Genomic DNA, 12,332 nt, shown 5'->3' with positions numbered 1-12,332 from the left:
TTTCCTTATTTACTATAGCATTCTTTTTAGTAGGTTTTTGTCAATAATGTTAAATAATAATCACATATTTACATACATTTATTATATAATACAAGTTATAATTGATATTCATATCTTAATTGGACATTACATTTCCCTTACGCAATATATAAACTTAAACTATATTAGTAGGTTTAATAATTAACTTAATTTTTATTTTATTACAATAGGATCTGATATATCATATAATTTTAAAACTAGGCTATGTATAGCATAATAATAATACTTTATGTTGGTACCTCTAGAGTAAAATGTGGATGATTTAAAATTATTTTATTAAAAGTAAAATATAGAGCATTAACTTTATAGTGAAAAAAAAAATTGAAAAAGTTTTTTAAATAAAATAATATAACATAATATTTCCTTCTATTGCTACCTCTATCGATTATTTATAAACTCAATATTATATATAAAATTGCAAAATAATAAATACTATATATATGATTAAGAAGGTTTTATTCATTGATAATTTTTTTTATTTACAACGCCTGCTGAAAATTTAAAAAATTCCTGCGCCTGCAATTATAAACAAGCAAATTTTACTTTTCCAAAATGTTATGAAATTATTATATTTGTATTCTCAACACCAGACTCAGAGTTAATTAGATGATCAGTATAGTTTTACGATATTCCTAAGGTCACATTAAAATGTTCAACTATTAGAACAACAAAGTCTCTGCAAGCATTTAAAATTACAAATTATCGATTTATCTTACACGGCTATATTATACAAAAATACTATGTAACAATTGTTTGTTTCAATATAAATTTAAAATATGATAATTAAATCACAAAATTTGCAATCATTCTAGTGGCCAATAAAGCTATTGGGCCGTAACATTTCACAATCAGTACTTTGGTATAGGGACCTCCAGCAATTCATCGTATGGTACCGCGTCAAAGAATTTCTTCGCAGTTTCTATGGTGACGTTCATAGCGTAGTCGACTACCGGTTGTCCAAACTCCTCCGTTACGATCTTCCAGTTTTCATTGAGAAATTGTAATACTGTGTTGCCTGGAATTAAAAGGAAGTACTTCGATGATTAAAAACAACTAGATACACAATATAAAATTGAACTTAAAACTATTCTTAGTTGTGCTTGTTAAAAATTCTCAATCTATAATCAAACTTATTATGATTACGTTAACGTTCTAGTGCTAGCTATACACCAAAATAATTTCAACCTTATTCGGATGAATTAAAGTCAGATTCCAATTAAAATACGTATTAACTTAGGAACTGTAGGAAATAAAACGCTCCTATGAACTTATTAATCCTGTTATTAGCTGTAACGAGAAAGCACATGGTGAAATTTTTATTGGTGACCTAATTCCTTCAAATTAAGGATATAAAACTAAACACATTTTTTGTCCAGCGAAATAGTCACCAAAAGTCAGTGAATCAGATGTGCGAATTTCATCTATAATATTTTTCTCTTAACGTTTTAGAAATAAAAAATAGCTGTATTCGCGAGTTAACACAGCAAACCTAGGGCCGAAAATCTAGTAACGTATCTTTTAACGCCAAATGCTAATTATCATGTCACTTATTGTGGTGGAAGCTTAAATACATGTAGTAGAGAAGTAAATAAACAATACATACTTAGCTCAGGATTCCCTTTGAACAAATTGTTGATTGTGTAATGCACTCGATCGCCATAGTCAAAGGAATATCTATAATTCTTTATGCCGAAGTGATCGCGTCCCTCCGCGTCCTTGAAGTACTTCGTCTTTATATTCAGTTTTATTATGGAGTTGACTGTAATTTGAAGGGAAATCGTAAAACTTTATGCGGCATTAGATAGAGAATATTATGCACATGGGATCTCGAGGCCAAATTGATAATATAAAGTATATTGTACTTCTTCTGTAGGGATTTGATTTGTGTGCAGTAATTAATTACATAAATACATAATTACGTAAAAGATTTTAATTTATTTATGTATGTAGAATATAAATTCAGTGCTTCTAGGCACAAAAGATTACAATTTTTAGAATATTGTTTTAAATTCCTTTTTGTTTTAAATAGAAAAATAAACACGTTATATACCGATTTTTATTTTAGAGTCACCCTCGCCGTTTATAGGGAACAATAGCAATCTCCCAACAGCTGTATATTTTCCTTTTATTGTTATATTGCATCGTATTTCCAATATAAATATATTCCTCTCTAGGTAAGCCCTGAAATATATATAAAAAATCACATAAATATATGTACGTATGCGTAATTTATATTTCAAATATTCTTATAACAACGTCTTAGCAGTATCTCTTCATCATTATCATAATATAAAATAAAAATAATTACAATTTTCACACGCCAGCTTTTCATAGAAAATCATGTCATTTACTTATATAATCCATGTAGCCATAGAAGTGTGCATTAAAATTAGAATAAAAAATTAGTTATTAATTGGCTACATGAAACAATTAATAAATCAATACATTTTTAGGTGTTAACGTATACAATTTATCTTAAGTTACAATATTATAAACGCGATACGCGTACGTATGGATAGATGGATAGATGAATGGTTGTATGCATGTATAGATGTTTGTTACTCTTTCACGTGAGAAGGGATTTTAGTTCCTATATGAGATATAGTCCAGAGATAGATTATGGTCTGGATTAGCACATAGGATACTTTTTATTCGGTTAAAAAAATTCGAAAATTTTATTTGCTCAGACTGCACTAATTAAGCACTTGTTAGGTCAAGTGTTTATCGCTGCATCTTTGTCATAGCGCGGTTACAAACGATGCACTGCTTGATAAGTGTAACTTAGCAATGTCATCTATGATCCAGGCGTCACAGCATCAAATATCTGTTTTCAGCACTAAATTAACACTAACGTTGTATATATTTTTGACTTGATCTTTCTAGATTTACAGTCGTATTAATTTATATACTTTTGTTCATTTGAATAAGCACTGTAGTTACCTGAAGACAAAATAAATACCTACATTTGTTTTACAGGCGTTGTCATGCAATGCGAGCTGCACATATTTCACAGTTTATGCGATTACCTACTTCTACGCTGGCACTAATTCATTGTGTTTCAATGTTCATACGAATAAAATCAATGGTTGTTTAAATGAATCGAAAGAGCGTTCAACAATTATGCTAGTATAAACTTTAATGTCATTAAGAGAATACAGTTGTCAACACGTGTCATAAACAGGGATTTTAGATAGATTTGTATTTTTACCTGTATTTTTATTTTATTAAAGACGTAGGTAGCATTTTGTTCAATGGTTAAAGGTTAGAGTAATTCATGAGGATAATGCGATTTATAATGAATAGCTAATATTATTTTATAGTTTATAAACATACTATGTTATATGGTAATGAATACTTATGTTTCGTGATTATCCATAATAAATAATATATATTGAGGTGTGTCTGCAAAAACACATTCTATGTTTTTTTATTAATTATTGTTTCAAATTGCAACATTTATAGTTTTAAGTATACATACTTTTCACGATTTTGATGTAAAATTATAATATAGGTAAATAATACTTAGTATTTAACATCCACCCCCGCGGTATCTACAGGCAATATTTGCTCTTTTCCATTTATTTAATGAACATATTATCATGTTAGTTTTAATCAGTTTTAAAACTGAGAATTGCAGTCTTCAATCAGATGAAATTTGCATGCATGAACAGTATTTTCAGTGATTTATTTTAAATATCACACTATACATATTACTGACGTTTCTATGTCCTTGGGATATAATTTATTTGTAAGCGCCTAAAAATTCAATTCTGTAGTTTAAGTCAATAATTTTCAATTAATATGCATTTGTATGATTCTAAACTGTAATAATACACCCATGACATGAACTTTTAAGATAATATTGGTACTTGGTACATGTAGGATAGGATGCAAATTTCCGTGCCTGTTGGTCTTTAATAGCAATAACGCTTTTCTGCGTCTACTCACTCAACGTTCAAAACCTGACATTTCCTAAGTCCCGTGACTTTCCCATCTATGAAGGTGACCTTGACGCCAGGTAGCTGAATTGGCAGCTCTTCGATGATGAACGGGTCCAAGGCCGGCACTCCAAGATGAGGTAGACCTTTGGAGAATTCTGGTATGGCATCTTGGGTGGCTTGAACTAAACACGATGACTCCGTATTGTTGCAGGGGTGAATGAAATCGGCTGGAAATAAAAAATAGAAAAGATAAAGTGTTTTTTAACATGGAATTTTTTTGCCCTTTTGTCTCGTCGCAACGGAGCGTTTCTTTGCTATGATTTTTGTGCATAGGGATAGTTAACCAGTGACATAGGCTATCTTTTGCCGCTTTGTAACATCTTATTTTGATGGGAATTTCTTTTGACTACGCAAGCGAAACCGCTTGCTGAAAGCTAGTACGTTATATTTACAATATAACTATGGGTGTCTATAATGTATTACGTGCTAATAAGATAATTAAATTAGAAATTTAGAAATTTCAATTTCACTTTTATAGCATTGAAATGCTTTATAAAAAAGAAATTTAGAATTTCATAATTAAATAACTTTTTCATGTTGATATACGAACACTAATTTCTATAATATACTTTGTATAGAAGAATTATCAAATAAGATTTAAAAAAAATAAAAGCTATTCAGGAAATTCCATATAATTGTTAAGCAGAAATAACTTTCTCGTAAGAATATTGAGTGACTATTACATAAAAGTAAAGATATAAGAAAACTTCCTTAACAATTCCATGTTTATTAATGATTTGTGTTTAACAACAAATCAACTAAATTTTATTGTTATTTTGGAATAGAGATGAGAGTAATAAGTAAATAATAAAACAATCTAACAATAATTTACTTCAGATATAGAAATATTTTCTAGATTCATTTTAATTGATTTAATTTATTTGAATCAACTTAATGACTTTATTTGAAATAAATTATCTATTATGCATCCAACATTGTGGTAATAAAAATACCTAATCACGCGATATGAAAATCTCACAAACCACGAATCAATCCGGTCAAGGTTAGCATTATTATATTACTTATTCGGTATTTACTTTAAGGTAAACAGAACGAAGAAAGTATAATATAGAGTTTAGGAATAAATTTTAGTCAATATATATTTATACTAATAGATATTAGAAAAGAGAAATGATTTGAATGCAAGTAGATTTGTAATATTTTCACTGAAATACAACCGAACCAATTTTAAACATTCTTTGGTCATTAAAAAGCTGAAAACTTCATTTAGTGACATAGTACTACGGGCGAAGCCGGGGCGTAAGATAGTTAATTATATTTGCTATTAGCTATAAATTAAAAAATTAATATTTAAATTTCCAATTACGACCGTAATATAAAGAACGACGCTACGAATATAATAATATAAAACGACTGATTAGATAAAATATAATATTTGGCAAAGGATAATTAAAAAATTTAGCTTAATTATTATGAACTTGTTTATTACAATTCACATGAATATGAAAGTGCATTTTTTTCGATTAATACTCGATTCATTTTATTCACAATACGTGTTAATAATGCAATCACGATTACAATGCACTATGTACAATAAAAAGATCAGATGATAACAATACTAGAGCAATTTAATTCTAACATAAAATAGTTTTACCAATTTGTATTTCATTATAATAATTACGCGACAATAGCGTTATATACCGTAGTTCCAATGATTTCATCGAACATCATCATTACAAGTGCCTATAATTGTGATTACCATCAAGTGAATTACGTTTAATGTTGGCCTGTGACACAAATAACGATATCATAAAGTTTAGTAAGTCCATATTGCGTTTGTGTTGCAATACTATTTCGCGATGTGTGCACGCGATGTTAAAATGTATTTTTTACTTATTTATAACTATTATGCTGAAGATAACTATTTTGATGAAAAGGTAGACCAGACCGCCTTTAAATTATTACAATTAGACCAAATGTAAAAGGGACCACTCGGAAGGCATCAGCTTTCAAACGAAAAATGAATCATCAAAATCGGTTCACACTCGAAAGTTTGAGGAAACAAAGCAAAAAAAAGCATTTAAACCTCCTCGTTTTATTAAAAAAAAAGGCTTAAATCTACATTTTTTTTGTGTAGGTGTTAGGTATCCATATGGCGTTGCCTAGAACCACTGCCTAACGTAAATGAGAGATTCAATTTATATTAGTATGCCTAAAATAATAAGGGCATTGGTATTCTGGGACATGGATATTTATTCTAGAAATTTAATAAGTTAATTTAAGTTATCGGATTAAATATACTCATTATTTTATTAATTTTGAGGGATATACTATAGCAGACACATTTCTACTCTCCTGCCTGCGGCGCTCGTCACACTATCGAGAAAGCTGATCACCATAAAAACTTTCATTTCTATTTTATCCTCTTCAACTTTTATTTTTGCCATAAAAGTCGTCTGGCATTTGCCAAGATCCCATACCTATCTCACAAAATACAGTTAGTAAAATTCGTCAATATCACTTTAACTGTTTAGACATGAAAATAAGAACTGATTTTATTATATAGACGTTATTTTTTTGCTTTATTTGAAGGAAAATATGTTTAAAAGCTAATTTAATTTATGTTTAAAACTAGTATTGTGGGAGTCGAGCACGCTTCGGCACGAATTGGGCCAGCTCGCACCGGGGAAGTACCACACCCCCACAGAAAACCGGCGTGAAATAGTGGCATGCCACTTTGTTTCGTACGGTGAGTGGGGGAGCCGGAGGCCCGTTTCCTTTTCCTCACCCGTCCCAGTCCATTTCTTCTTTCCAGTCGTTAATCCTTTCCTTTTCCCTTACCCCATAAAAGCGGGCAGCGCATTCACGGAGGTACTACCTTTGCGAATGTTTATGGGCGGTGGTGATCGCTTACCATCAGGCGAACCACCAGCTCAGCTGCCCGCTATGACATAAAAAAAAAAAAGAAATAGTAACTGTTCAACCATACATTTTACTCAACAATTTAGAACCAATAAATATTTAGTCTATCCACAGTACTAAAATGGAACTTAATTTATTAAAAATGTCAATGTGTAGTGCAGGCCTCATATTAGCACGTATTTATTCGTTTGACCTGAGTGTTTGTACGTAATTGACTCCTTTAGATTCAATTTGAACCAGTTCGAAGGGCAGATTTAATTTAAACTTTTTGTACACTTTTCAACGATCGGTAACAATATAACAATAATTTCTTATTATCCTGCTTAGGATTGCCATGATTACATAATTTAATTGATTCTTTTTTTAACTATATATACTATTGTATACGCTAATATTTCACGCAGTTAGTAACGATTTAAATTTAGTTTATAAAATATTATGTTCACAAAGAGTCATTAAAGCACAATAATTAATCTGATTACTGAAATAGAAACCATATTACGATACCGCTTAAGCTAATAAGAAAAGTTTTGTATGCAGAGTGAGTTCGACACAGCTAAACTTTATGTACACTGTGAAAGTAAGTAGTATTTATAGGTATACAAGGCTTATATGGAGATAAAATATAAAGTTTCGTTTGCAAATTTGAACGGCAAAGCGATTTTATAATATGCTTTTTAATATGTGCCTCCAGTTTTAATATTGCATCAAACATTCTTAGTGTTTACTTATGCAGTCTGTGTTGCGATTATGTTTGTTTTACTGTTTTTTTTTTAATGTTGGCACTTAATGTTGTCTATAGCTTCAAAAATATAGGTAAAGCTGAAGCGTTTCCTTGTTTGTTGGCACGTTCTAATACGAAATTATATTAATGTACTATACAAAATTATCAATTCTTGGTTAAACCTATTTGTTCAATGAAATATTAGGAACAAATAATATAAAAATGGCACCTGTAAAAGTCGGGAAATTAAAACACATTTTTAAATGCATGTCTAACATAATAATTAATCGGCAAATAAGCTTTAACGAAGGATTAAAGAATCAGCCCTAATACTGTTAAAGTTAGATTTACAAAATAAAATGTTCTCAATAACTAAATCCTATATATAATTTATACAATGTAAGAAAATGGTAATGAATTTTTTTTAGTAATATTGTGCCGGAGAAGTATACAACATTATAGGTTTTATCAAGCGTTTTCTTGGGTATGGATTGATATGCAATCACTCGAAGAATATCAAGTTTTTCATATAGATTGAAAAAAAAATCTTCACACTCTTTCAAATGTTTATCATAGGCACAATCCTCTCGAATGTTTACGAGTATATTAAATCATAAACACGAAATCGTGAAAGATTCTATGTTCCACCTTTGAATATTAAATGTATGTGTTTTGGAGAAAAGAACCACAGCAAGAAGCAGAAAAATATCTCAAAATCTGTTTTTTGTTTATAAAGCTTATCTTTACCCCTCGATATCGATAATTTTAATTATTATAATAATTAGAAGCAGTTATATTACACAAGAATCCACTAATAGAGTAATCAAACTATTTATATAATTTAAGCACCAATAACGTTAATTAAATATTTTAAAATCGGTATTAAAGCTGTTAATTGCACGCAAAAGTGTTAAATAACTATATTAGTCTTAACTACAAGGGAATAACAATTTACATATCTAGGGCACCTATTAGGCGCTGACCTCAAAAGTTATATTGGCAGAGTATCGTAGGTCGGAGGTACTAAGCGATTAAGTATAGTGGTTACTTAAAATTTTAGCCAAGTTATGATAACATTATATTTAATTATATTATATATCAAGGTTTACAGTAGTTTTGGGGCTCCGTTCTCCGTATTGCTACAATAAAATTAAATATTCTGCCAGATATCAAATGTAATGCCTTGAAAGTGACGTCCCGTGTCCCCTAGTGGGGTATGGGGTAGATGATATTCATCTGTTTTACTAATCGATTTTCTTTATGGACAAGTTGGTGATCCGCCTTCTGACTCCTGCGAAACCGAGACATTTTTTTTGTGATCTCCATCGGGAATCGAACCCAAGACCCTTCGGTTCTACGCTCACGAGTTAACCACTGTACCAAAGAGGCAGTTATAAAATATAATGTCTGTATAAAAAAAAATAAAAATAAATACACATTTATTGACATAAAATCCATAAATGGTCCACTAACTACCGAAGTAGTTAAAAACTATATTTCTGTTGTTGGTGGCTTCCAAATGTGTTTGCAAGCTTGTACCGTAAGACTAAAACACCTTTATAATAAATATTTGTGTGATTATTCAAATGTTTGATCTTTTTGTTCCAGTAGATGTTATAGTGATAGATAATTTTTAAACTACTTCCATTTACGATATTATGTTTATGAGACACGATACTAGCCTATAATAAGAATACTATCTATATTTTTTGAAAAACATTATTCACAGTGTTTTCAAGGTTTTCCATATCCAAACGAAATCCAATCCGAAAAAAAGGAGGAACCTATTATGTAATAAACCTTTGATGTCCGTCTGTCTGTCTATGCAGCAATATATGAACAGGCAGATCAGAACAGGAAACAATATATCTCATAAAGCGCAATAGTTAGATGGTTAAAATTTTCAGACATCTTGTATTTGACAAATAAAAAAAAGCGAAGTTAAACGACGATCGTCACCGTCATTAATTGGATGGGTAACTAACTAATTATTAGATGGGTTATTAATTATTCAACTAAGCATACAATAAATTATGAAATTAATGAATTATTATCTTAATTGCGGCAAATACTACAGGATCTAATTTAACGCGCACGGGATTTGCCCATATTATTTATGCAAGCGCATGCGCATTGTGTTTTCTATGTTCAGAAATACGATGATTTTTAATGATTTGTACTGGGAAAATTATTGGTAATATGGTATGCTCTTTGTATTGGTAATGAATGGTCATTGTGTAAATTATGTGAACTTAACTCAATGACAAATGAGGTTTTTGTGACAATATTGCGGAACCAGTTCGCTCATTTTCAAACGTGTAATTTAGGTCAAGGTCAATGACCAATTATTTAGAAAAACTCCTTTTTTAATGCGGTTATAGTCATGTTAAGGCCACGTTTTAAAAGAAATGTACTTATCAATTTTTTAGAGTAGTATACGAAAGAGTCTAATATTATTTATCACCAACCAATCGTTTTGCTTATTCAATATCGTCGAAAAGCGTTCCCAGTTATATTATCATTTTAAATACGCTCGCTTTAAGTCTAACAAAAATATTTTACGAAACACTGCTCATTAAAATAATGCCTTGTCGTGTAGCTAGCCAAGCACGAAAATTGAATTTTTGATTGACAAACATCCACTTATGTTAAGAAATTTGCAGTGCATGCATGATTACTACTGTTTATAGATGGGTAAGTGCTTTGCATACGAAATGAGTCGACTTCGAGTTTATGAAGTATGCGTCACTCTATGTAGTATATTTTTTTTTTTTAATTTAGTTAGGAACTATGGCCTAATTATTATCATTCAAGCTAAAAGCATATGAAAAATGTGAATTTAATAACAATATAACTAATGACTTGTATTATAAATAACGCAATATTTTACTTTTGCAAGGAGAGGAAATTTAATATTATTTTTTCTCATTTATTTAGATTTTAATTGTAAGGGTTTTTGGTGTAAAAGATTGAGAGGTTGGTGGTGGTTGGTGATTAATTGTAGCTTAAAGTAATTAACAAAAACAATAATTAAGTCTTATACAGTTCAATTTCATTTCGAAATTTTACTTTCTATTCATTTAACAAATTGCCTTCATCATCTTATTAAATCATGTTGGCTCTTTATATAAAATCATATCATAATAACTCAATCAACTATTCTAACAATCTAAAAATGCACTTATTAGAAAACTTACGAGCTAGTCGGCCCGAACACACACTCACGAAGGACACCGCTACCACCACAAAATAAAAACCATATCTCTCACACATTGCAACTGATCACTGAAAACGGCACAGAACGATACGCCCGAATAGAAAACCGATCCTGAGAAATGACCTTCGTGCCTAACTTCTTATGTTAATAGCGAGTTCTTTCTCATTTTCGGTTGCATACATTCAGGCAGCTCTTTGCCAATGATGTAGGTACGTTTTTCACGCAGCACTGGGCTCAAATCCGTTTTATAATATAGGTATTCTATGCACCGGACTGTATTCGCTTAGGCGCGTACATATTCTGGACCGAAATGTTGAAGCAATGTCGCGAACCCCACTATTTTAACCAACGTTACTTAACACGCGTCCTTTGCTTAACTGGGTTTTTCTGCTTTCAATGAAATTATCAATATTTCCACCGGAGAGTTCCAAAAATAGTTCACTGCGTTATTTTACGTATAATCGATTCTGTAACGTGGTGCAATTATTTTAACAGCTACCAATAACTCGTTCTATATTATTCCGACAGCTTGTTAAAAGTAACTGTCTTAAATATGAAGTGCAAACGATCTTCACATCCGAATTTTAAATGTTTTTACATCCAAAGCCATGTTAAGATAATATCTTGTAAAACCATTGTAGGAATTGTTATGTTTGTTTAAACGAGCACCATAAAATTAACCAGTAAATGTTAGGCTTTTGTGGTCTTTAGTACTAGAGTGACCTTTACGTGAGTTGCATATTTAATAACATTATGGCGGCACACGAATTTATTGACATAAAGCAATGGTCCAAAAATGTATGAAAGGTAATATTTCAAGAATTATGTGATAATAATTGTTGCATCCTCATAGAATAATACCGTATGATATAAAATATACTTAACGGGTCATTAATCATTGCAAATAGATTCATTAACCCTTTAGGGCATTTAGGAATAATGTCATTAGGAAAAACAATTTTCCTACTGGTTTATGATTAAAACTACTAGCAGACAATTACTTCCACGATGATGCAGCGATATCACCATGATGTTAATTTAATATTTAATCAAAATAGTCAGTAATTAGTTACATAAAAAATATACATATGAATAGCTAAAACATTCATAAAACACACAACAAGGAACAACCGCAAGTACGATATATGAATATTTAAAATGGAATAAGAGAAAATAGAGAAATGTTAATCAAGTAATAAAATGATAAAATTAATTTTGAGTTTCATGCACAATATTTATTCTTCATTGAATGTTTAGATTGTGTCTACTCTTGGGTATGCTACAGGATACAAATATGCTGTAACGAAACGAGTCGAATTCAACTCCTGAAAACTTTAAGCCCTATAATATCTAGGCAGAAGTAAATAACTTCTTACATGATTATATCAACATTTTATTTTAATGTGGTTTTTACTTTAATTCAATGTTTTATTCATGTTTGGACACAAATTATTGTAAAATTATGGGC

The 12,332-nt window shown here is 30.3% G+C and overlaps 1 protein-coding gene across 1 annotated transcript; it reads right to left on the bottom strand.

Moving 5' to 3' along the window:
- Positions 1–622: 622 nt before the first annotated feature.
- LOC119833917 (circadian clock-controlled protein daywake-like) lies at positions 623–11,192 on the bottom strand. Its single transcript, XM_038358149.1, has 5 exons — positions 10,845–11,192; positions 3,988–4,207; positions 2,090–2,220; positions 1,643–1,798; positions 623–1,054 (listed from the first exon to the last, which is right to left on the bottom strand). The coding sequence occupies exons 1-5, from the start codon at positions 10,918–10,920 to the stop codon at positions 888–890; spliced, it is 750 nt and encodes a 249-aa protein (XP_038214077.1). The 5' UTR covers positions 10,921–11,192; the 3' UTR covers positions 623–887.
- Positions 11,193–12,332: the final 1,140 nt, after the last annotated feature.

Source organism: Zerene cesonia, chromosome 18, assembly GCF_012273895.1.
Source record: "Zerene cesonia ecotype Mississippi chromosome 18, Zerene_cesonia_1.1, whole genome shotgun sequence".
In the NCBI taxonomy this organism is placed as follows: Eukaryota; Metazoa; Arthropoda; class Insecta; order Lepidoptera; family Pieridae; genus Zerene; species Zerene cesonia.
Note: the sequence above shows the minus strand (reverse complement) of the source record. Positions and strands in the feature narration are given on the sequence as shown.

Excerpts from the sequence above, each read along its gene's own strand:
- LOC119833917 (XM_038358149.1), bottom strand. The coding sequence starts at position 10,920 with ATGTGTGAGAGATATGGTTTTTATTTTGTGGTGGTAGCGGTGTCCTTC. Across the intron at positions 1,799-2,089 it reads TGACTCTAAAATAAAAATCG|TCAACTCCATAATAAAACTG; the intron begins GTATATAACGTG and ends TTCAAATTACAG. Across the intron at positions 1,055-1,642 it reads CAAAGGGAATCCTGAGCTAA|GCAACACAGTATTACAATTT; the intron begins GTATGTATTGTT and ends TTTTAATTCCAG.